We start from the raw sequence: 25,340 nt of genomic DNA, 5'->3' as shown, positions 1-25,340 counted from the left end.
TAAAAACTCTCAGTGACTATTTTTATATTTCATGGCAGTATGTTTATTTGCATAAGTTCAATAAGAACCTGCTTTCCTTGTAAGAGGACCAATTAAAAACACTGGTTATACTACCAAGGCTTTGACTGGAATGTCATACCTGAGAGACACATGCATAAACTCAGATATGAACAGACAGCTTTAAGGAACTAAGATTGACTTTATGAAGCCAACAAAGCCCCTTAAAAAAACTGGCCTGGTACCTTGCTTACAGAGTTCCCAGCAGCCTTACCAGGTGAGTAAAGAAGGTCACTTCCTGACAAGTGCAGGAACCTCAAGAAGAGAGGAATTCACCCAAATCTACAGGTACTGCAGGCAAAACCTGATGGCAAGTCTGGCTTGGCTTTCTGGCCTCAAGAAGCCCTTAAAAGTCCAATCTGAAATTCCTTACAAAAAGTTCCAGCAAAGCATATTTAAAAGAGCCTATGTAATCAATTGCTCTTCTTGCTGCACTTATGCAAATAATCAAGCCAACTGTTAATTATTTTCTTAATCTAACTACTTCTAATAAAAATAAGGGTGATTTTAGAGAAAAGTATTATTTCAATAATGCAGTCTTATCTATACTAAATCCTAATACTAGTCATTGAGATGTAAACTTGATCCAGAATTCCAGTCCCCCATAACAGCCTGGCTAATGTCCCTACTGGGCCCCTTAATAACAGTTTGGGGTTTACTCTTAGTTGCCCCTTGTGTCCTCATGTTCCTCCAACAGCAGCTAACCCAGATGACCTGAGTCGCCACCAACCAGATGTCACTTCACCGTTATGCACCTCTTCCACTGAACCCCCTCCTTCAGCCTAATACCAGCCTCAAACCCCCACGATGCCCCTTGTCAGCCGGAAGTAGCCAGATTGAGTCGTCTCCCATTATGACCAAAAGGCTGGAATGTTAGGCTGGAGAAAGGAAAAACAAGGACATGCAAACAGAACAGAGAGATGCCATAGGGGGAGAACACACCCAGATGTCAGCCTCCTCCCTCTTGGAAGGAAAAAAGTTTCTAGTTGACTATTATGTCACCTTTAGCCAATGATACCTCTCAACACCCCTTAGAATAGCTTGCCCACTCCCCGCACCTCCTAATCCCTTATAAGCGCCCCACCTCCCTAACTGGGCGTGACTTCTCTGGCTTGTAGTACCCAGGCCATGAGAACATCACCCGGGGGTGGAATTTAAATAAATTACCTGGCCCTTTGTTGCCTCTCTTTGCCTGCTTATTTTGGCTAGAATTTATCTTACAGATTGCCTTATGTAGGATGGCCATTTTGACTATTTATTCTTCCTACCCAAGAGCATGGGAAGAATATCCAGTTATTAGTGTTGTCTTTAATTTCTTGCAAGAGTGTCTTGTATTATTCAGGATATAGATCTTTCACTTCCTTGGTTAGGTTTATTCCCAGGTATTTTATTCTTTTTTTTTTTGAGGGCATCTCTCATATTTATTGATCAAATGGTTGTTAACAACAATAAAATTCTGTATAGGGGACTCAATGCACAGTCATTAATCAACCCCAAGCCTATTTCTCAACAGTCTCCAATCTTCTGAAGCATAACGAACAAGTTCTTACATAGTGAATAAGTTCTTACATGGTGAACAGTGCAAGGGCAGTCATATCACAGAAACTTTCGGTTTTGATCACACATCATGAACTATAAACAAGTCAGATATGATTATTCGTTTGATTTTTATACTTGATTTATATGTGAATTCCACATTTCTCCCTTATTATTACTATTATTATTATTATTATTTTAAATAAAATGCTGAAGTGGTAGGTAGATGTGAGGTAAAGGTAGAAAACATAATTTAGTGCTGTAAGAGGGCAAATGTAGATGATCAGGTCTGTGCCTATAGACTAAGTATTAATCCAAGCTAGACAAGGGCAACAAAACATCCACAGATGTAGAAGATTTCTCTCAAAACAGGGGGGGTGAGGTTCTAAGCCTCCCCTCTGTTGATCCCCCATTTTTCTCCTGATGGCCCCCCTGTGACTGTGCCTGTCTTAGGTTGTTCCTCCCTTGAGTAATCTTACCCGTCTCTGGCTAACCAGTCATCTTCCGGGGCCATACAGGGAAATGTAAAGTTGGTAAGTGAGAGAGAAGCAATATTGTTTGAAAAGGTTAGCTTTTTACTTCTTTGCAGATTTATGCCCTGTGGCTTCTATGCCCAGCATTTGTCTTGAGGTATCTTTACCACTTGGAAGAATTATGATACTTGGTAATTTTCGATATGAGGCACGAATTCTACTAAAGGGTTGTAATTAGGAAGGAAGAAGAAAAGCTATAGAAGTAGCAGATGGAAGAAAACATGGGAAGATTGATTATTTCTTTGACATATCTTCTTGTACAGTAACATAAGCATGTATAGGTTTTAAACTACAAATAAAATTGCGCACACATATTAACATAATAGGAATACAGCTACATAACCAAAAGCAGACCTACAATTACCAGCCATATCCAGTGAAACCAAGAAAACCAGTTAGGTACCCTAGGCATTTGTGAAAACTTATCAATGATATGATGGATATTGTCTAACTGAATTTGAATAGTTTGAGAACAATCAGACAAATTAAAACAACACATTCCTGGGAACTGTTCACATCCCATATGTTCTTTTAACAGTAGATAGTCTATAGTCGCACGATTTTGGAGCACAGCAACTCGCACTTCTCCTAATTCTTGGTTGAGTTCCGACAGTATAGATCCAGTGAAATTTATTGTTTTACTGTATGCACAGGCCAGCTTAGATATCTCCTTTTTCATTCCAATGGCAAGTCCAGGAATCCATGGGATGAATGCAGCTACAACTGCAGCAGCACCAGGATCTTTGTTGAAGTTTTTTGATGTTCATCTTCTGGAATGACTCTTCCAGAGGATGTTGATGTTAGAAGTTCTTCTTCATATCGTATCTTAATTTGTTTTCTGTGTAGCCAAATTAGGCTTTGATCCTCTGTATAAACACAAACAAACCCTTTGCCCACACTTTGATATGACCTTTATACCATTGGGAAGAACCTATTGGAGATCACCACACAGGAACTGCTTTTTTTTTTTTAAGAGAAAGGAATATTAGAAAAATGTACTTCCATAGCTGATCATCTGACACCCTTTAAAAGATCAAAATTAAGGATATGTAAAGCATGCATTAATCATTGATTTGCAATTAGTTTTATCCAATCAGGGAGTAATCCCCCTTTTCTTTCTCTTTATTTTTGTTATCATTAGTCTGCAATTACATGAAGAATATTATATTTACTAGGCTCTCCCCTATACCAAGTCCCCCCCACAAACCCCATTACAGTCACTGTCCATCAGCATAGCAAAATGTTGTAGAATCACTACTTGTCTTCTCTGTGTTGCACAGCCCTCCCCTTTCTCCCCCCCCACATTATGCATGCTAATCATAAAACCCCCTTTCTTCTTCCCCCCCCTTATCCCTCCCTACCCACCCATCCTCCCCAGTCCCTTTCCCTTTGGTACCTGTTAGTCCATTCTTTGGTTCTGTGATTCTGCTGCTGTTTTATTCCTTCAGTTTTTCCTTTGTTCTCCACAGATGAGTGAAATCATTTGTTATTTGTCTTTCTCCACTTGGCTTATTTCACTAAGCATAATACCCTCTAGCTCCATCCATGTTGTTGCAAATGATAAGATTTGTTTTCTTCTTATGGCTGAATAATATTCCATTGTGTATATGTACCACATCTTCTTTATCCATTCATCTACTGATGGACACTTAGGTTGCTTCCATATCTTGGCTATTGTAAATAGTGCTGCGATAAACATAGGGGTGCATCTGTCTTTTTCAAACTGGAGTGCTGCATTCTTAGGGTAAATTCCTAGGAGTGGAATTCCTGGGTCAAATGGTAAGTCTATTTTGAGGAACCTCCATACTGCTTTCCACAATGGTTGTACTAATTTACATTCCCACCAGCAGTGTAGGAGGGTTCTCCTTTCTCCACAACCTTGCCAACATTTGTTGTTGTTTGTCTTTTGGATGGTAGCCATCCTTATTGGTGTGAGGTGATAGCTCATTGTGGTTTTAATTTGCATTGTTCTGATAATTAGCAATGTGGAGCATCTTTTCATGTGCCTGTTGGCCATCTGAATTTCTTTTTTGGAGAGCTGTTAAGTTCCTCTGCCCATTTTTTAATTGGATTATTTGCTTTTTGTTTGTTGAGGTGTGTGAGCTCTTTATATATTTTGGATGTCAAGCCTTTATTGGATCTGTCATTTACAAATATATTCTCCCATACTGCAGGGTACCTTTTTCTATTGATGGTGTCTTTTGCTGTACAGAAGCTTTTCAGCTTAATATAGTCCCACTTGTTCATTTTTGCTTTTGTTTTCCTTGCCCTGGGAGATATGTTCAAGAAGAGGTCACTCATGTTTATGTCTAAGAGATTTTTGCCTATGTTTTTTTCTAAGAGTTTATGGTTTCATGACTTACATTCAGGTCTTTGATCCATTTCGAATTTACTTTTGTGTATGGGTTTAGACAGTGGTCCAATTTCATTCTTTCATGTAGCTGTCCAGTTTTGCCAGCACCATCTGTTGAAGAGACTGTTATTTCCCCATTGTATGTCCATGGTCCTTTATCAAATATCAATTGACCATATATGTTTGGGTTAATGTCTGGAGTCTCTAATCTGTTCCACTGGTCTGTGGCTCTGTTCTTGTGCCAGTATCAAATTGTCTTGATTACTGAGGCTTTGTAGTAGAGCTTGAAGTTGGGGAGTGAGATCTCCCCCACTTTATTCTTCTTTCTCAGGATTGCTTTGGCTATTCGGGGTCTTTGGTGTTTCCATATGAATTTTTGAACTCTTTGTTACAGTTCGTTGAAGAATGTTGCTGGTAATTTGATAGGGATTGCATCAAATCTGTATATTGCTTTGTCCAGGATGGCCATTTTGACGATATTAATTCTTCCTAGCCAAGAGCATGGGATGAGTTTCCATTTGTTAGTGTCCTCTTTAATTTCTCTTAAGAGTGTCTAGTATTTTTTTAGGGTATAGGTCTTTCATTTCTTTGGTTAGGTTTATTCCAAGGTATTTTATTCTTTTTGATGCAGTTGTGAATGGAGTTGTTTTCCTGATTTCACTTTCTGCTAGTTCATTGTTAGTGTATAGAAAAGCAAGAGATTTCTGTGTATTAATGTTGTATGCTGAAACTTTGCTGAGTTCAGATACTCTAGTAGTTTTGGTGTGGAGTCTTTAGGGTTTTTTATATACAATACCATGTCATCTGCAAATAGTGACAGTTTGACTTCTTCTTTACCAATCTGGATTCCTTGTATTTCTTGTGTTGTCCGATTGCTGTGGCTAGGGCCGCCAGAACTATGTTGCGCAAAAGTGGGGCGAGTGGGCATCCTTGTCTTGTTCCTGATCTTAGGTGAAAAACTTTCAGCTTCTCACTGTTAACTGTGATGTTGGCTGTATGTTCTTCATATATGGCCTTTATTATGGTGAGGTACTTGCCCTCTATACACATTTTGTAGAGAGTTTTTATCATGCATGGATGTTGAATTTTGTGAAATGCTTTTTCGCCATCCATAGAGATGATTGTTGATTTTTGTCCTTTATATTGATATAGTGGATGCTGTTGATGGACTTTTGAATGCTGTAGCATCCTTGCATCCCTGAGGTGACTCCCTCTTGGTCATTGCGTATGATCCTCTTGTTGTATTTTTTAATTTGGTTTGCTAATATTTTGTTGAGTATTTTTGCATCTGTGTTCATCAGGGATATTGGTCTGTAATTTTCTTTTTTTGTGGTGTTTTTGCCTGGTTTTGGTATTACAGTGATGCTGGTCTCATAGAATGAGTTTGGGAGTATTCCTTCCTCATCTACTTTTTGGAAAACTTTATGGAGGATGGGTATTATCTTTTCTCTAAATGTCTGATAAAATTCAGTGATGAATCCATCTGTTCTGGGGATTTTGTTCTTGGCATAGTTTGTTCTTGGGTAGTTTTTTAATTAGCAGTTCAAATTCATTGCTGGTAATTTGTCTCTTTAGATTTTCTGTTTCTTACTGGGCAGTTTGGAAGGTTGTATTTTTCTAGAAAGTTGTCCTCTTCTCCTAGGTTTTCCAATTTGTTAGCATATAATTTTTCATAGTATTCAGTAATAATTCTTTCTATTTCTGTGGTGTCTGTCATGATTTGTCCTTTCTCATTTCTGATTCTGTTTATGTGTGTAGATTCTCTTTTATTCTTGATAAATCTGGCTAGGGTGTTATGTATTTTGTTTATTTTCTCATCGAACCAGCTTGTGGTTTCATTAATTTTTTCTAGTGTTTTATTCTTCTCAATTTCATTTATTTATTCTCTGATCTTCATTATGTCCCTCCTTGTACTGACCTTGGGCTTCATTTGTTCTTTTTCCAGTTTCAATAATTGTGAATTTAGACTGTTCATTTAGATTGTTCTTCCTTTGTTGAATAGGCCTGGACTGTTATATACTTTACTCTTAGAACTGCCTTCCCTGCATCCCACAGAAGTTTGGGTATTGTGCTGTTGTTTTCATCTGTCTCCATATATTGCTTGATCTCTATTTTAATTTGGTTATTGATCCATTGATTAATTAGGAGCATGTTATTAAGCCTCCATGTATTTGTGAGCCTTTTTGTTTTCTTTGTACAATTTATTTCTAGTTTCATACCTTTGTGATCAGAGAAGTTGGTTGGTACAATTTCAATGGTTTTGAATTTGCTGAGGCTCTTTTTGTTGCCTAGTATGTGGTCTATTCTGGAAAATGTTCCATGTGCTCTTGAGAAGAATGTGCATCCTGCTGCTTTTGGGTAGAGAGTTCTATAGATGTCTAGGTTCATCTGTCCTAATGTGTTGTTCAGTGCCTCTGTGTTCTTACTTATTTTTCTGTCTGGTTAATCTGTCCTTTGGCGTGAGGGAGTGTTGAAGTCTCCTAAAATGAATGCATTGCCTTGTATTTCCCTCTTTAATTCTCTTAGTATTGGTTTCATATGTGTAGGTGCTCCTGTGTTGGATGCCAAGATATTTATAATGTTTATATCCTCTTGTTGGACTGACCCCTTTTTCATTATGTAATGTCCTTCTTTGTCTGTCATTACTTTCTTTCTTTTGAAGTCTATTGTCTGATACAAGTACTGCAACACCTGCTTTTCTTTCCCTATTGTTTGCATTAACTATCATTTCCCATCCCCTCACTTTTTGTCTGTGTATGTCTTTGGGTTTGAAGTGAGTCTCTTGTAGGCAGCTTTTAGATGGGTCCTGCTTTTTTATCCATTCTGTAAGTCTGTGTCTTTTCATTGATGCATTCAGTCCATTTACATTTAGAGTGATTATCAATAGATATATGCTTATTTCCAATGCAGGCTTTGGATTCATGGTTACCAAGCTTCAAGGGCAGCTTCTTTCCTATCTAGCATTCTACCTTAACTCACTTAGTACCCTTTTATAAACCCAGTCTGATTATTCTTTTTTCTCTCTCTTCTTTTTCTTCCTCTTCCACTCTTTATTTGTTAGGTGTTATATTCTGTACTCTTTGTGTATTCCTTGACTGACTTTGTGGGTAGCTGATTTATTTTGCATTTCGTTAGTATTTAGTTGGTCTACTTCCTTTGCTCAGTTTCATTTTCTCTGGTGACAGCTATTTAGTCTTAGGCACATTTCCATCTAGAGCAGTCCCTTTAAAATACACTGTAGAGATTGTTTGTGGGAGGTAAATTCCATCAACTTTTGCTTATCTGGGAATTGTTTAATCCCTCCTTCCAATTTAAATGATAATCTTTCTGGGTAGAGTATTCTTGGTTTGAGACCCTTGTGCTTCATTGCATTAAATATATCATGCCACTCCCTTCTGGCCTGTAAGGTTTCTGTTGAGAAGTCTGATGATATCCTGATGGGTATTCCTTTGTATGTGATCTTTTTTCCCTCTGTGGCTGATTTTAATACTCTATCCTTGTCCTTGATCTTTGCCATTTTAATTATTATATGTTTTGGTGGTGTCCTCTTTGGGTCCCTTGTGTTGGGCGATATCTGGACTTCCATGGACTGAGAGACCCTGCTCCTTGGGTAGATTTCTCGACCTGGGTATTTAGGAGTCCTGTGCTTCCACTCCCTCCCGGCTCTGATTCTTTTCCTCTTGCCAGTGAGCTGGGGTGTGGGGAGTGCTTGGGTTCTGCCAGGTTGCGGCTTTTTACCTTACCCTTTTCCATGAGATTTTGACTTCTCCCAGATGTAGACTGGCTGGTATACTATTACTTCTGGTCACTCTTAGGAATTGTATTTGCTGTATTTTCAAAATTTGTATTCTGTATTCTCAACATGGTTTTGGGAGGAGATTTCTGCCACACTACTCACGCTGCCACATTTTTCTCTCGTATCCCCTAAGTTTTGATATGTTGTATTTTCAGGGGGTTTTTTTCATTTCTAAATTATTTACCTTGCGTCTTCCTCTTTGTTTCATGTTTTATTTGGTGGTATGTTGTTTCATTTCCATGTGTTTTTGAGATTTTGCTTATCTCTTTTTTAGTAGGTTGTACTTGAAGTTCATTATAATCAGAGAACATATTTTCAGTGGTTTTGATTCCTCTCCATTTTTTAAGGTTGGTTTTACAATGCAGGATATAGTGTATTTTGGTGAATGTTTCCTGTGCACTTGAAAATAATGTATACCCTGTTTTTGTTGAGTAGGATGTTGTATAAATGTCATTTACATCTAGATGTTTGAATGACATTGTTCAGTTATTCAATACCCTTGCTCATTTGCTATCCGCTGCTTCTGTTATTTACTGAGAGAAGAATATAGATGGCTCCCATCGTAATTGTGGATTTTTCTCTTTCTGCTTTCAGTTCTGTCAGATTTTGCCTCATACATTTTGAGGTTCTTTTAGTTGCTCACATCTTTAGCATTGTTATGTGTCCTTAGTGAATTGACCTTTTTATCATTTTGTAGTATACCTCTTTATTCTTGGTTATTTTTTTTTGCTTTGATGTCTTCTTTGCCTGATATTAAATGCCTATTCCATCATTTTTGGTTAGTGTTTGCATGGGTATAACTTTTTTATTGTTTTAATTTTAACCTGCCAATATTATTACACTTGAACTGAGTTTCTTGCAGTTTATGTTTATTTTTTTTCTTTTAAATCCATTCTGGCAATCTCTGTCTTGCATATTTTTAATTATTTAATCTAATAATTGATATGTTTGGATTTTGTTCTACCATATTTTAAGACTGTTTTCTGTTCTGCTTTTGATTCCTTTTCTCCCCATTTCCTACCTTCTTTTGGTTTATTTGAACATATTTTAGTATTCCATTTTAATTTACCTACTGTTTTTTCTATATCTCTTTATATATTTTTTAATAGTTATTCTAGGGATTATAATGTACATACTGACCTTTTTAATTTAATTAAAAATTTTTTTTTTACTAATTAGAGGAGTATAGAAACCTTACATCTCTTCCTTCTTTATTATAGTTCTTCATATATGGAGAACTCCATCATACAGTGTTATAATTTTCATTTTTACTTGAGTTTCAGAACTCAAAAGAACAATACATTTATCCTGATATCTACCACTTATGTTGATCTTCCTTCATTCCTTTTCTTTCATGTTTTCTGTTAGTATAATTTCCCTCTATTTGGAGATCTTACTTTAGCTATTCTTTTAGAACAGGTCTATTGGTGACAAATTCTCAACTTTTTTCATCTGAGAATATATTTTTTCACCTTCATTCCTGAAGGATATTTTCCCTGTATATAGAATTCTGAGTTGACAGTTATGTCTTTTAGCTTTTAAAAATTATGATGCCACTTCCTTCTGTCTTCTATGGTTTGTGACGAGAAATTCACAGAAATTTGAATCGTTTTCTTGTATGAAATGCATTGTTTTTCTCTGGTTCTTCCAGAAATTTTTGCTTCTCTTTAATTTTTAGCAGTTTTTCTGTTTCATTTTCAGCACTTATATGTGTAGGCATGAGTTTCTTTTTGTTTATTCCTGTTTTGGGTTCACCGAGCTTCTTGAATATGTAGATTTATGTCCTTTGCCAAATTTAGCAAGTTTTCAGCTAATATTTTTTCAAATGTTTTTTTCTTATCACACATTTTCTTACTTCCTTTCTGGGACTCTGATGACAAAAATTTTAGGCCTTTTACTACTGTCCCTTTGGTCCCTTCGTTTTTTTCATGTTTGTTGCTCAATCTTATTTCTCTTGGTTGTTAAAATTAAATTTTCTTCTGCCATCTCTGTTCTACTACTGAGTCCATCCAAAGAGGTGTAAGTGGGTTTTTTTGGTTCTGAAATTTCATTTATTTTCTTCTTTATATCTATTCTTTGCTGAGACTTTGTTTTGTCATTAGTTTCAGTAGTTTTTCTTAGTATCTATTTAAGCATTTTATAATGGCTGCTTTAAAGTTTCCATCAGATAATTCCAACATCTGCATCATCCTTGAATTAGTATGTATTGATTGTTTCTTCCCATATGAGTTGAAATTCTCCTTATTCTTTGTATGCCAAGTCATATTGGATTCTATCCTGGACATTTTGAATATTCTATTACTCTGGTGTTATTTAAAATCCTAGCTAGAATGTTATTTTTATTATAGGAAGTAATTGACCCAGTTCTTTTCACCTTATGAGTATCTTCTGTGGTCTTTTCCAATGTGAGTTCACTTGCATTGCCTCTGTGGTACTGTCTGGATATGTCCCACATGTGGGTCTCCTAGTGGTAAGTCTCAGCCTTGGGCAGTTGACTGTCTATCTATTCAGTTCTCATGTCTTTATTATGCTGAATAGGATCAGATTCATGTATGGGCAGCTCAGTGGTGAGCCCAAGAGTTCAAAAATAACTTTCTTCAGTTCCTCCCGCCCTGTAGTATCTCTAGTACTTTCTGATTCCCAGTGACTCCTTTTTTAGTTTCTCAGCCATAAATCTGGTATTGTAGTTACTCTCCTCTGTTGTACACATCTAGCATTGTACACATGTCCAAGGCCAAGTTTTGGGAGATTAGAGAAAGCAGTAAAGCAACAGTGATTTTCCTCACTCTCATGGGACCATAGCTGCACTGGTCAGAGAGAAGGGGTCCTCTCTTCCAGTTAGGATTCTATTAGCTTCCGTTATGGCTGTGGACTCTGCCACCACAGGATTTCTTGGGTCTAGGGGAAAGAATCTGGAGAAAAGAAGAAAATGGGAAATTTCTATATCAGAACACTGGAGGTTCCATTTTCCATTTCTCATGCCAGAAGTAGAGGATTTCCTGTGTACATCTCTCTTTGAATTCCTTGGTATGCACTTCCAGGTTAGCCAGGGTATACAAGATAGAAAAATTGGTAAACTCACTGCTGTTTTAATGGTACTTTGAATTTTGGTCTTATTCCTTAGTTACCTGCTACGCTTTACTATTCAGAATTCCCAAATATGCATTCCATCCAGCTTGTATGGATGGACTAAGTATGTGAAGCCTATCTGCCTTATACCATGTAGGCACTGATATGTCTGCTCAGTGTTTTCCCCTAGTTTTTACTTTTAAGCCTTACTTACTGGAAATAGCCTGTATATGTACATTGCTTATTGTTCAGCCAGAGATTGGTCAGAGGTTACACTCAAACACCTCAGGCCAGAAGGGCTTCCACTCCTTGCTGATGGATCTGTGTGTGAGCCAGGAAGGTCAAATAAAGTTCAGACCATTTTCTAGTCTGAATAGGAAAATAGTCTAGATCCCTATTTTCCTCTGAGATCTGTTGTGCCTCCTCTTTGCATATTCAGGCTCTGTCAGCCAGTGATACATGTATGGTTTGGGCCCTCAAGTCTGTGATGTGCATGTGACAATTTTCTAGGCAACCTGAGATATCTGGAGAATTAACCAAGCCTCCTTTGGCTGTCACTTCCCAGCTCTCCCTTTTAACATCAGGTTAATGGAGTTACTGCTTCTAAAACTCCAAATCAAGTGAGTTCTGTATGGCAGCAGTAGCAGCAGCAAAGCTTAATTGCCTTGCCTTAGACGGATTGCTGGGCAAAAAGAGCAAGGGTTGGTGGGTGGTGGGAACAGCCCTGGGCCAAAACACCACAGATGGCACAGTTCTCATCTGAAGTTAACTAGTTTTCATGAATAAATGCTTCTGATTTTTTTGTCATATGCCTTTGAATGAATTTCAGATTCCTGAAATGGTTGTTTTTGAGATTTTTGTCTAGTTTTATTAATTCTTTCAAGGGGGAGAATTCGATAACCTCTTCACTTTGTCATGCTGGAAGCCAGAAATTATTTTTTAGCAGGTAGGAAGCAGAATATCTGTCTATTGCACTTACATTAAATTAATTTATTAAAATGTTTACATTAGTTCTTACCCAGACTTAATGCAAAAATATTGTCTCCTTAAATGGGAACTAAGTTATCTTTATTTTATCTTTCTTTAAAGAATTCATTGAGACCAAGCTTGCAAACTGAGGGTGCTCCACACAAACCTAATTATTCCGTTACTTTATTGCCTATCACGGGAACAGGTGATTTCATATTTCTGGTTTTGACAGCTCTCTTTCAGAGCTTGTTGACATTTCATATTTTTGCCATTTGGTGAAAATTTATGGACATATTTCTTGGCTTTAGGCACAGTATTTCATAAACTGTTAGCAAGGAGTTAATAGCTATTGCATAGTCAAATGGGAAATGTTGGATTCAATCATATAAAAACTTGTTTCTTCACTGTAGAACATCTTAGATCCTTTAATGTGCTACTATGAATTGAGAATTTCCAAGAAAGGAAATAATATACATTTCCCTAAAGTTTTACCAGAGAACCCACTTTTCACAAAGTACATTTTAAGAAGCACTACCTTAACATATACAAAGATCTACCTTTATCCTTTCCTGCTCACAGTTATACCTGTTTTGTGAGAAATGTGAACTCATGCATGAGTATTGCAATGTAACGGTATCTACAATGTAGCTGTGTAGTTAACTTATTACATGAGCACTGTGCTAAACTATGCACAAAAGATTTAACATAGTAGGCATAAGACTGCTGTCTTTAGAAAGCAGCTTTTCCAAGATTGGCCCTTGGCTGTTGTGTTGGAACTTGGTTTCCCTCTCTTCCCTAAATGATTACTGTAGTTCACTTTACCTAGATTGTTGGTACAAATAATATGATTTATGTTGAACACTTACTTTCCTTCTTAAGGAGCGAGAATTTTGGTACATGCTAGGCAGAACAAAGAAAGTGACTACATGACCAATCCCTGATAAAAACCTTGGGCACTGAGTCTCTAATGGACTTGCCTGGCCAAAAACTTGCATATATGTTGCTGAATTTTTTTGTTGCTGAAAGGAACATGCTCAAGTGTGTCCCTTCATATGGTAGGATGAGAGCATAAGGAAGTCTGCATGCATTTCTCTAGATTTCTTTTTCCCTTGGTGATCCTATCATGCCTACTTTTGCTGTAATAAACTTAGCCATGAATACAACTATATTCTGAGTCCTGTGAGACCTTCTGTTCAATCACTGAATCTATAAGTGGTCTTGTAAACCCTAAATCATAATCCCATTACATAATCTCAACCTTCAAAAGTACTCTTAACTTACGTGGAAATTAGTGTCTTTCTCTTATGGGCAAGGAGACTAAAGTTAGTGAGGTTAAGCAAAACTTCTCTAGGATCTCAGTTCATATGAGCAAGAATCCAAATCTGTCTAACTCCAAAGCCTTGGCTCTTCACTGTTACACTGCATTGCCTCCCAAAGCCAGAAATTGTGTCTACTATGAGTTGAGAAGGAGGCAATGGAAGATCATTAAGGGCAATAGTGATCTGAGACTGCTTTATAAAAGATGGTTATTTGAGATGGTCTTGGAGCAATTTTTACTAATATATTTCCATTTAACATTTAATCTTCAATCTAAGCTTTCAGTAGTAAAGGGAACTCATGGAGAATCACAGACTATGTATAAGCAATCATTGAGATTATCATGTTCCTCCTTAGTAAGCAATTTCCTTATATATTTCCCAGTTTATTGCATGGGTTGGCACAATTTAAAGTAAAATGGAAAGCACACTGCCCTAACCATCAGGATACCTGGGTTCTACCCCAGCATGTAACTCCAGCTGTTTAGCTTCTAGATCCCAGTCTTCCTATCCAAAAAATAGAGTGATACTTGCTGTACCCATACCATAGTCCTATTATGTTTCAAAGAAAATAAAGAGAAGTACTTTCAAAGTGTTAATATGGAGGCTTCTTGCATGACCTTTTGCATTTTCCATATTTTTTAACAATTTTAAAAAGTGGCATAACAAGTTTCAACATTCTTGTAATCTCTGGAAATGTTATTGTGCTTAAATTTCATAACTGTATTTCCTAAAATTCATTTTAGACCCACTCTACAAGTTTTGGCTTGTAAATCCGAGGAAGTGGAACTTTATCTTTTCTGTGCAAATGATTTAGTAGTAAGTATGTAAAACAGTACTAAATAATTGAAAGACTTAGTGTGATATTCAGATTAGGAAACTTTCCACTGATGCAGATATCTGTAATTGATTTTTTTCACCTGTTTGAATTCATGAGGCTCACAAACTATCTACATCCTTGTTTCTCCTTTTAGATACACATTCATTTTATCATTAAGCAGAAATATTAAAAGTATTAAATGAGAGTCTCCTTTACTGAAGCTTGTTAAAAGTCAGTATGGTATACTGAAAAGAAAGACTCCTTGCCTAGCATTCAGAGTTCCAGGCCTGCCTCTGCTGGTAACAATCGCAAGAACTCAGGAATGTCAAATGACTTTTTCTGGGCCTCATTTCCCAATTATAAAACAAGTGGTTTGGATTAGACTTCTAAGGTTCTTCCCACTTTTAATATAATGTGATTCTATTTTTTTATTAAAGTATCATTGATATACAATCACATGAGCAACACTGTGGTTACTAGATTCCCTCCATTATCAAGTCCCCCACTACATACCCCATTATAGTCACTGTCCATCAGCATAGTAAGATGCTATAGAGTCATTACTTGTCTTCTCTGTGCTATATACTTCCTTTCCCATGCCCCCCAATATATTATGTGTGCTAATCATAATGTGGCTTAATCCCCTTATCCCTCCCTTCCCATGCACCCTCCCAAGTCCCTTTCCCTTTGGTAACTGTTAGTCCATTCTTGGGTTCTGTGAGTCTGCTGCTGTTTTCTTCCTTTACTTTTTGCTTTCTTCTTATGCTCCACAGACGAGTGAAATCGTGTCATATTTGTCTTTCTTCACCTGGCTTATTTCACTGAGCATAATACCCTCTAGCTCCATCCATGTTGTTGCAAATGGTAGGATTTGTTTTCTTCATATGGCTGAATAATATTCTATTGTGTATATTTACCACAACTTCTTTATCCATTCATCTACTGATGGACACTTAGGTTGCTTCCATGTCTTGGCTATTGTAAATAGTGCTGCAATAAACAGGGGTGCATATGTCTTTTTGAATCGGAGAACTTGTTTTCTTTGGGTAAATTCCTAGCAGTGGAATTCCTGGGTCAAATGGTATTTCTATTTTTAGTATTTTGAGGAACCTCCATACTGCTTTCCACAATGGTTGAATTAATTTACATTCCCACCAGCAGTGTAGGAGGGTTCCCCTTTCTCCACATCCTCACCAGCATTTGTTGTTCTTAGACTTTTCGATGCTGGCCATCCTCACTGGTGTGACGTGATATCTCATCGTGGTTTTAATCTGCATTTCTCTAATGACTAGCAATGTGGAACATCTTTTCATGTGCCTGTTGGCCATCTGAATTTCTTTGGAGAAGTGTCTGTTCAGGTCCTCTGCCCATTTTTTAATCGGGTTATTTGCTTCTTGGTTGTTGAGGCACGTGACCTCTTAATATACTTTGGATGTCAACCCCTTGTCAGATATGTCATTTATGAATATATTCTCCCATACTGTAGGGATGCCTTTTTGTTCTACTGATGGTGTCCTTTGCTGTACAGAAACTTTTTAGTTTGATATAGTCCCACTTGATCATTTTTGCTTTTGTTTCCCTTGCCCGGGAAGATATGTACATGAAAAAGTTGCTCATATTTATATTCAAGAGAGTTTTTCCTATGTTTTCTTCTAACAGCTTTATGGTTTCACAACTTACATTCAGGTCTTTGATCCATTTTGAGTTTACCTTTGTGTATGGAGTTAGACAGTAATCCAGTTTCATTCTCTTGCATGTAGCTGTCCAGTTTTGCCAACACCAGTTGGTGAAAGGGCTGTCATTTCCCCATTGTATATCCATGGCTCTTTTATCATATATTAATTGACCATATATGCTTGGGTTAATATCTGGGCTCTGTATTCTGTTCCATTGGTCTATGGGTCTGTTCTTGTGGCAGTACCAAATTGTCTTGATTACTGTGGCTTTGTAGTAGAGCTTGAAGTTGGGGAGTGTAATTCCCCCTACTTTATTCTTCCTTCTCAGGATTGCCTTGGCTATTCAGGGTCTTTTGTGGTTCCATATGAATTTTAGGCCTATTTGTTCCAGTTTGTTGAAGAGTACTGTCAGTATTTTGATAGGGATTGCACTGAATCTGTATATTTCTGTGATTCTTTTTTAACGCTTCTAAGTCTCTGTCTAAAGAAACTGATGAGATTATTAAGGTTGATATTAATTTTTTTAGAGACGCTATTTATTACGTTTTATTATACCTAAGGTGACCATATAATTTGCCGTGTAAACGAGAGGAAACTTTTGAGAATGGAAGGGATGACATTAGTAGTAACTCCAGGACAATAATTCTAAACTGGGACTATCCAATATAAACTAGAGTGTATGGTTACCCTGTCTTTATCCCATATGTAGTTCTATCAACTGTATTGTTGGCCAGAGAAGAGTATGTATCAGTTTAATATCTTCTCATGATTTCTGTGTTTTTCCTTATAGATCCATTGTGTGTAGAGACTAATGCAGCATCATGCCAGCAATCTCCAGCTAGTAAAAAAGGGATGTTCACAGATGACCTACACAAACTCGTGGATGACTGGACAAAGGAAACAGTAGGACATTCTCTTATTAAGCCAAGTTTAAACCAACTTAAACAGAGTCAACACAAACAAGAGACAGACAACTGGAACAGAACATATGAAGTAAGTGCTTTATACACAGTCTTCCTTATTTCTGAAAACTGAAACCATAAAAATGGATAAATTTGGGCCTATGGTTAGTCACTATGGGAAAGCAGTGTGACTTGACAACACAAGACTTTTGTTCTAGTCTAGATTCATTACAACTTTCAACAAATTATCATTTAGACCAGAGGTCAGCAAACTTTTTCTGGTAAGAGAACAGTTAGTATTTTCAAGCCATGTAGTTGTGACTACTCAACTCTGTCATTGTAGTGCAAAAGCAGCAGTAGACAATACATAAACAAATGGGTGAGGTTTTATTCCATTAAAACTTAATTTGTGAGAGGATCACGGGAAGATGGCAGTTTGAGTAGCTCAGAGGAAATCTCCTCCCCAAAACATATATATTTATGAAAATACAATAAATACAGCTATTCCTAAAATAGACACCAGTGGATGCAGTACAACAGCCAGGATACATCTACATTTGTGAGAACTCAACATCACACGAAGAGGGTAAGATACAAGCCGCGGCCAGGCGGGACCCGAACGCTCCCCCACCCCAGAACCCGGCAGGAAGAAAGGAGTCAGAACGGGGAGGGAGTGAAAGCCCAGAACTGCTAAACAACCAGCTCTAGAAATCCGCACCTGGAACAGCAGAAACCGGGTGCTGGATATTAGAGAAATGGAAAAGCAAAACCTGTGGGCAGGTCCCCGCAACCGGCACCCCTGAGAAAAAAGAAAAGCGAGTGCTTTCTGCAAGCCTTAAAGAGACAGGGACCCCATGGCTGGACAAAGTTGTCCTGGCACACATAGCCAGCAGCTTGGATCCCGGGGAAACTTAGGCGTCCTAAACCCCTGGGACACAGTGCAGCTCTGAAGCCCCTCACGGCACTAAGAGCCTTCCAGTCGTTCCTCCAACTAGCGCAGATCCCGACACACCGGCCAAGTAGCAGGAGAGTGCCAATGCGGGCTGGGGATGGCACCGCCGGAAGGGAGCAGGAGCAGATCCATGTGCCAGCAGCGCCAGACAGGATGAGGAGAGGCTTGTGTGGGCCCACAGCTGCGCAAATGAACAGCCTGGGTGCGGCTTACACAGACCGGCAGCGTGAAGCCAGAGGAGCCCGGTAGAGGCCCATGCGCACCTGCAGCGGAGCCAGAGGGAGCAGGCATCCTCCCTGCAGCCGACCAGAATCCCAGCCCAACGCACAGCCGCCCAGGCCAGACTCAAAGGCCGCTGCTGCCACACAGCTGCCCGACAGGGGAGCTGCTAGCACGGAGGAGTGCACCTGGAAGACCTGCCACTCCCCGCAGGGCTCCGTGCTGCTCTGACAGAGAACCTGCCCACAGCTGCTTAGGGGACTAACCTGGTGGCTGTTCCAGGAGTGCGGGTAACTGTCACAGGCAGCTGAGAAAGGCAAGGCATCCAGAAAGCAGGAAAGGACTTTCTTCTCCCAGCTGACACACCTGCAACCTGCCTACAGCCACCGCTATCACCATGAAAAGGCAAAAAACTTTAGTCCAGTACAAGATAGTCCAAACAACACCTGAGAAAGGATCTACAGAGGCAGACCTAACCAGTCTCCCTTAAAAAGACTTCAAAATAAAAATCATAAACATGCTGACAGAGCTGCAGAGAAATATGCAAGAGCTAAGGGATGAAGTCTGGAGGGAGATTACAGACGTCTGGAGGGACATTACAGAAGTGAAACAAACTCTGGAAGGATTTATCAGCAGAATAGATAAGATGCAAGACGCCATTGATGGAATAGAAACCAGAGAACAGGAATGCATAGAAGCTGATGCAGAGAGAGATAAAAGGATCTCCAGGAATGAAACAATATTAAGAGAACTGTGTGACCAATCCAAAAGGAACAATATCCGCATTATAAGGGTACCAGAGGAAGAAGAGATAGAAAAAGGGACAGAAGGTGTCTTTGAAGAAATAATTTCTGGGAACTTCCCCAAACTGGGGGAGGAAATAGTTCCTCAGACTACAGAGGTACACAGAACTCTCGAGGGACAGGACCCAAAGAGGACAACAGCAAGATATATAATAATTAAAATGGCAAAATCAAGGACAAGGACAGAATATTAAAGGCATCCAGAGAGAGAAAAAAAGTCACCTACAAAGGAAAACCCATCAGGCTATCATCAGACTTCTCAAGAGAAACCTTACCAGCCAGTAGAGAATGCCATGATATATTTAATGCAATGAAATAGAAGGGCCTTGAACCAAGGATACTGTATCCAGCACGATTATCATTTAAATATGAAGGAGGGATTAAACAATTCCCAGACAAGCAAAAGTTGAGGGAATTTGCCTCCCACAAACCTCCTCTACAGGGTATCTTAGAGGGACTGCTCTAGATGGGAGCACTCCTAAAAAGAGCACAGAACAAAACACCCAACATATGAAGAATGGAGGAGGAGGAAAAAGAAGGGAAAGAAATAATCATCAGACTGTGTTAATAACACCTCAATAAGCGAGTTAAGTCAGACAGTAAAGTAGTTAACAAGCTAACCTTGAACCTTTGGTAACCACAAATCTAAAGCCTCCAATGGCAATAAGTACATATCTTTCAATAATCACCCTAAATGTAAATGGACTGAATGCACCAATCAAAAGACACAGAGTAACAGAGTGGATAAAAAAGCAAGACCCATCTATATGCTGCTTACAAGAGACTCACCTCAAACCCAAAGACATGCACAGATTAAAAGTCAAGGAATGGAGAAAAATATTACAAGCAAACAACAGAGAGAAAAAAGCAGGTGTTGCATTACCAGTATCAGACCAAATAGACTTAAAAATAAATAAAGTAATAAGAGACAAAGAAGGACATTACATAATGATAAAGGGCTCAGTCCAACAGGGGGATATAACCATTATAAACATATATGCACCCAATACAGGAGCACCAATATATGTGAAACAAATACTAACAGAATTAAAGGAGGAAATAGAATGCAATGCATTCATTTTGGGAGACTTTAACACACCACTCACTCCAAAGGACAGATCCACCAGACAGAAAATAAGTAAGGACACAGAGGCACTGAACAACAAGCTAGAACAGATGGACCTAATAGACATCTACAGAACTCTACATCCAAAACCAACAGGATACATTTTCTTCTCAAGTGCACATGGAATATTCTCCAGAATAGACCACATATTAGGCCACAAAAAGAGCCTCAGTAAATTCCAAAAGATTGAAATCCTACCAACCAACTTTTCAGACCACAAAGGTATAAAACTAAAAATACATTGTACAAAGAAAGCAAAAAGGCTCACAAACACATGGGAGCTTAACAACATGCTCCTAAATCATCAATGGAACAACGACCAAATTAAAATGGAGATCCAGCAATATATGGAAACAAATGACAACAAGAACATAAAGCCCCAACTTCTGTGTGATGCAGCAAAAGCAGTCTTAAGAGGAATGTATATAGCAATCCAGGTATATTTAAAGTAGGAAGAACAATCCCTAATGAATAGTCTAATGTCACAATTATAGAAATTGGAAAAAGAAGAACAAATGTGGCCTAAGGTCAGCAGATGGAGGGACATAGTAAAGATCAGAGAAGAAATAAATAAAATTGAGAAGAATAAAACAATAGAAAAAAATCAATGAAACCAAGAGCTCGTTCTTCAAGAGAATAAACAAAATAGATAAGCCTCTAGCCAGACTTATTAAGAGAAAAAGAGAGTCAACACACATCAACAGAATCAGAAACGAGAAAGGAAAAATCACAACGGACCCCACAGAAATACAAAGAATTATTAGAGAATACTATGAAAACCTACATGCTAACAAGCTGGAAAACCTAGACAATATGGACAACTTCCTAGAAAAATACAACCTTCCAAGACTGACCCAGAAAGAAACAGGAAATCTACACAGACCAATTATCAGCAACGAAATTGAATCAGTAATCAAAAAACTACCCAAGAACAAAACCCCCAGGCCAGATGGATTTACCTCAGAATTTTATCAGACATACAGAGAAGACATAACACCCATTCTCCTTGAGGTTTTCCAAAAAACAGAAGAGGAGGAAATACTCCCCAACTCATTCTATGAACCCAACATCACCCTAATACCAAAACCAGGCAAAGACTCCAGCAAAAAAGAAAACTACAGACCAATATCCCTGATGAACGTAGATGCAAAAATACTCAACAAAATACTAGCAAACCGAATTCAAAAATACATCAAAAGGATCATACACCATGTCCAAGTGGGATTCATCCCAGGGATGCAAGGATGGTACAACATTCGAAAATCCATCAACATCATCCACCACATCAACAAAAAAAAAGACAAAAACCATGTGATCATCCCCATAGGTGCTGAAAAAGCATTCGACAAAATTCAAATCCATTCATGATCAAAACTCTCAACAAAATGGTTATAGAGGGGAAGTACCTCAACATAATAAAGGCCATATATGATAAACCCACAGCTAACATCATACTGAACAGTGAGTGGCTGAAAGCTTTTCCTCTGAGATCGGGAACAAAACAGGGACGCCCACTCTCCCCACTGTTATTCAACGTAGTACTGGAGGTCCTAGCCATGGCAATCAGACAAAATAAAGAAATACAAGGAATCCAGATTGGTAAAGAAGAAGTCAAACTGTCACTATTTGCAGATGACATGATATTGTACAAAAAAACCCCTAAAGACTCCACTGCAAAACTACTAGAACTAGTTTCGGAATTCAGCAAAATTGCAGGATACAAAATTAACACACAGAAATCTGTAGCTTTCCTATACACTAACAATGAACTAATAGAAAGAGAAATCAGGAAAAGAATTCTATTCACAATAGCATCAAAAAGAATAAAATACCTAGGAATAAACTTAACCAAGGAAATGAAAGACCTATACCCTGAAAACTACAAGACACTCTGAAGAGAAATTAAAGAGGTCACTAACAAATGGAAACTCATCCCATGCTCCTCGCTGGGAAGAATTATTGTCAAAATGGCCATCCTGCCCAAAGCAATATTCAGATTCGATGCAATCCCTATCAAATTTCCAACAGCATTCTTCAAGGAACTGGAACAAATAGTTCAAAAATTCATATGGAAACACCAAAGACCCCTAATAGCCAAAGCAATCCTGAGAAGGAAGAATACAGTGGGGGGGATCTTGCTCCCCAACTTCAAGCTCTACTACAAAGCCACAGTAATCAAGACAATTTCGTACTGGCACAAGAACAGAGTCACAGACTAGGGGAACAGAGTAGAGACGCTAGACATTAACCTAAACATATATGGCCAACTAATATACGATAAAGGAGCCATGGATATACAAGGGGAAAGGGCAGTCTCTTCAACAGATGGTGCTGGCAAAACTGGACAGTTACATGTACGAGAATGAAACTGGATCACTGTCTAACCCCATACACAAAAGTAAACTCCAAATGGATCAAAGACCTGAATGTAAGTCATGAAACCATAAAACTCTTAGAAAAAACATAGGCAGAAATCTCTTAGGCATAAACATGAGTGACTTCTTCATGAACATATCTCCCCAGGCATGGGAAACAACAGTGTAAATGAACAAGTAGGACTATATCAAGCTAAAAAGCTACTTTACAGCAAAGGACACCATCAGTAGAACAAAAAGGTATCCTACAGTATGGGAGAATGTATTCATAAATGACAGATCTGATAAAGGATTGACATCCAAAATATATAAAGAGCTCACACACCTCAACAAACAAAAAGCAAATAATCCAATTAAAAAATGGGTAGAGGAGCGGAATGACAATTCTCTAAAGAGGCAATCCAGATGGCCAACAGGCACATGAAAAGATGCTCCACATCGCTAATCATCAGAGAAATGCAAATTAAAACCACAATGAGATATCACCTCACACCAGTAAGGATCACCATCATCGAAAAGAGAAACAACAACAAATGTTGGTGAAGGTGTGGACAAAGGGGAACCCTCCTACATTGCTGGTGGGAATGTAAATTAGTTCAACCATTGTGGAAAGCAGTATGGAGGTTCCTCAGAATGCTCAAAATAGAAATACCATTTGACCCAGGAATTCCACTTCTAGGAATTTACCCTAAGAATGCAGCACTCCAGTTTGAAAAAGACAGATGCACCCCTATGTTTATCGCTGCACTATTTACAATAGCCAAAATATGGAAGCAACTTAAATGTCCAATGAATGGATAAAGAAGAGGTGGTACATATACACAATGGAATATTACGCAGCCATAAGAAAAAAACAGATCCTACCATTTGCAACAACATGGATGGAGCTAGAGGGTATTATGCTCAGTCAAATAAGCCAGGCGGAGAAAGACAAGTACCAAATGATTTCACTTATATGTGGAGTATAAGAACAAAGGAAAACTGAAGGAACAAAACAGCAGCAGAATCACAGTACCCAAGAATGGACTAATAGTTACCAAAGGGAAAGGGACTGAGGATGGTGGTTGGGAAGGGAGGGATAAGGGCAGGGAAAAAGAAAGAGGGCATTATGATTCGCATGTATAGTGTGTGGGGGGCATGGGGAGGGCTGTGCAACACAGAGAAGACAAGTAGTGATTTTACAGCATCTTACTTCCCAGATGGATAGTGACTGTGAAGCGGTATGTGGGGGGAAGTTGGTGAAAGGGGGAACCTAGTAAACATAATGTTCTTTCTGTAATTGCAGATTATTGATACCAAAATAAAAAAATAAAATGATATAAAAATAAAGAACTAATAGAGTTATACTGAAAAAAAACAAAAACTTGACTTGCGAAGAGAGGTGGCAGGTTGCAGATTGCTATTGTTTTAGATTATTATACCTGAAAAAAAGAAAGCGTTTGAAATGAGGGTTAATTCAAAACTATGGTGCAAGAAGAGTTTGGGTTTTGAGGAAAAACTCTCGTAAATCATTATTCTTACAGCCAATAAGTTATCTTACTGTTAGGTATGAAAAATGGTTTTAAAGCTCTTTAAGCTAGAATATATAAAAGGAGTCTTCAGTTTATGGAGTCCTAGTTAGTTGCATATGGCCTTAGGGGTACATGTAATTGAAATACAGGAAGATATCCACAGTGCATTCTGTAGTGGGAAGAAGGCAAGCTTATAGAAGAGTATATATAGTATTTATGTAAAACTGTCCACATTAGATATATTTATATATGCACAGAAATAGGAAAAGCCATAACAATATGCTGGGTGTTGGAATTTGAGCCTTATTTTACTTTGTACTTTTCTGTGTTTGAATTTTTTAAGTTAAGTTTTTTTTTTTTGAAATGAGTGAATCTATTAAAATGTGAATCAGGGCTTATAATCTGAACTTTCATAATTGAAAGAGATATGTCTGTGTGTGTGTGTGTGTTTGTGTACATGTATGTGTGTGTGTGTATGTATATATATATATATAGTCATTACATATAGCTTGGTAAAGAAAGCCTGAAAATACATTTGATGTTAACATTAAAAATTTTCAGAAGCCTAGATTTGTCAAACTAGTAAGCAGTGTAGTTGCTTCAGCACTCTGTATTTATTTTCTCCTGGCACCAAATTATTGTAAAATTGGGAATCCTTTAGAGACAAATTGCAAGACATAAATGCATTTGTACTGCCAATGACAGGTCCTCTGAGTACAGTGTGAATGGAGGCTTTTTTTGACTAGTAGGGGGTGCTTTATTGCAGTATAATGAGGAATGTTTGGAGGAAGAGTGAGTAGAAAATGCAGTAATAAAAGTGGTGAAGGTATTTAAACAGACTTATTCCAGTGTCAGCTCAGTCATTTACTGTTGCGTGACTTTAGACAAGTCATTTGTGCCTCAGTTTTCATGTCTTTAAAACAGGGATAATAGCTGTCTGCCTTGCAGGATTGCTGTGAGGATTAAATGAAGTAATACTTATAAAGTGCCTGGCGTATAGTAGTACCCTGTATGTGATAACTATTTTTTATTTTTAGGTTCAGTTAATTATATCTCTGTGTTCAGAGCTATCTCACTATCTAATGTTCTTGTAGTTACTGGTCTGTACCCTTACTTGAAAATTATGTCACAATTATGTGCCAGACCCTTTACTGTGTACCAAGCCCTATGCTAGGCACTGGGTTTGATGAACAAAAAACAAGCATGTTCCCTGTTCTCATGGAACTTATACTCTGGTGAGACAGTTGGACATGAGCAGACTTCTATAAATAAATATAAAATTGCAGCTGTAATAAGAACCACAAATGAAAGATATAGGACACCATAC

The 25,340-nt window shown here is 38.1% G+C and overlaps 1 protein-coding gene across 2 annotated transcripts in view; it reads left to right on the top strand.

The window, feature by feature from the left end:
* The window catches only part of WNK3 (WNK lysine deficient protein kinase 3), a 221,358-nt gene that overhangs the window by 193,391 nt on the left and 2,627 nt on the right, over window positions 1-25,340 (top strand). For both annotated transcript variants that reach the window (XM_036930857.2, XM_036930856.2), the window contains exon 21: window positions 16,916-17,118. In XM_036930857.2, the coding sequence (XP_036786752.2) occupies window positions 16,916-17,118 (203 nt within the window). The remainder of the gene's footprint in view (window positions 1-16,915; window positions 17,119-25,340) is intronic.

Source organism: Manis pentadactyla, chromosome X (assembly GCF_030020395.1).
Source record: "Manis pentadactyla isolate mManPen7 chromosome X, mManPen7.hap1, whole genome shotgun sequence".
Lineage (NCBI taxonomy): Eukaryota > Metazoa > Chordata > Mammalia > Pholidota > Manidae > Manis > Manis pentadactyla.
This window is presented reverse-complemented; position numbering and strand designations above follow the sequence as displayed.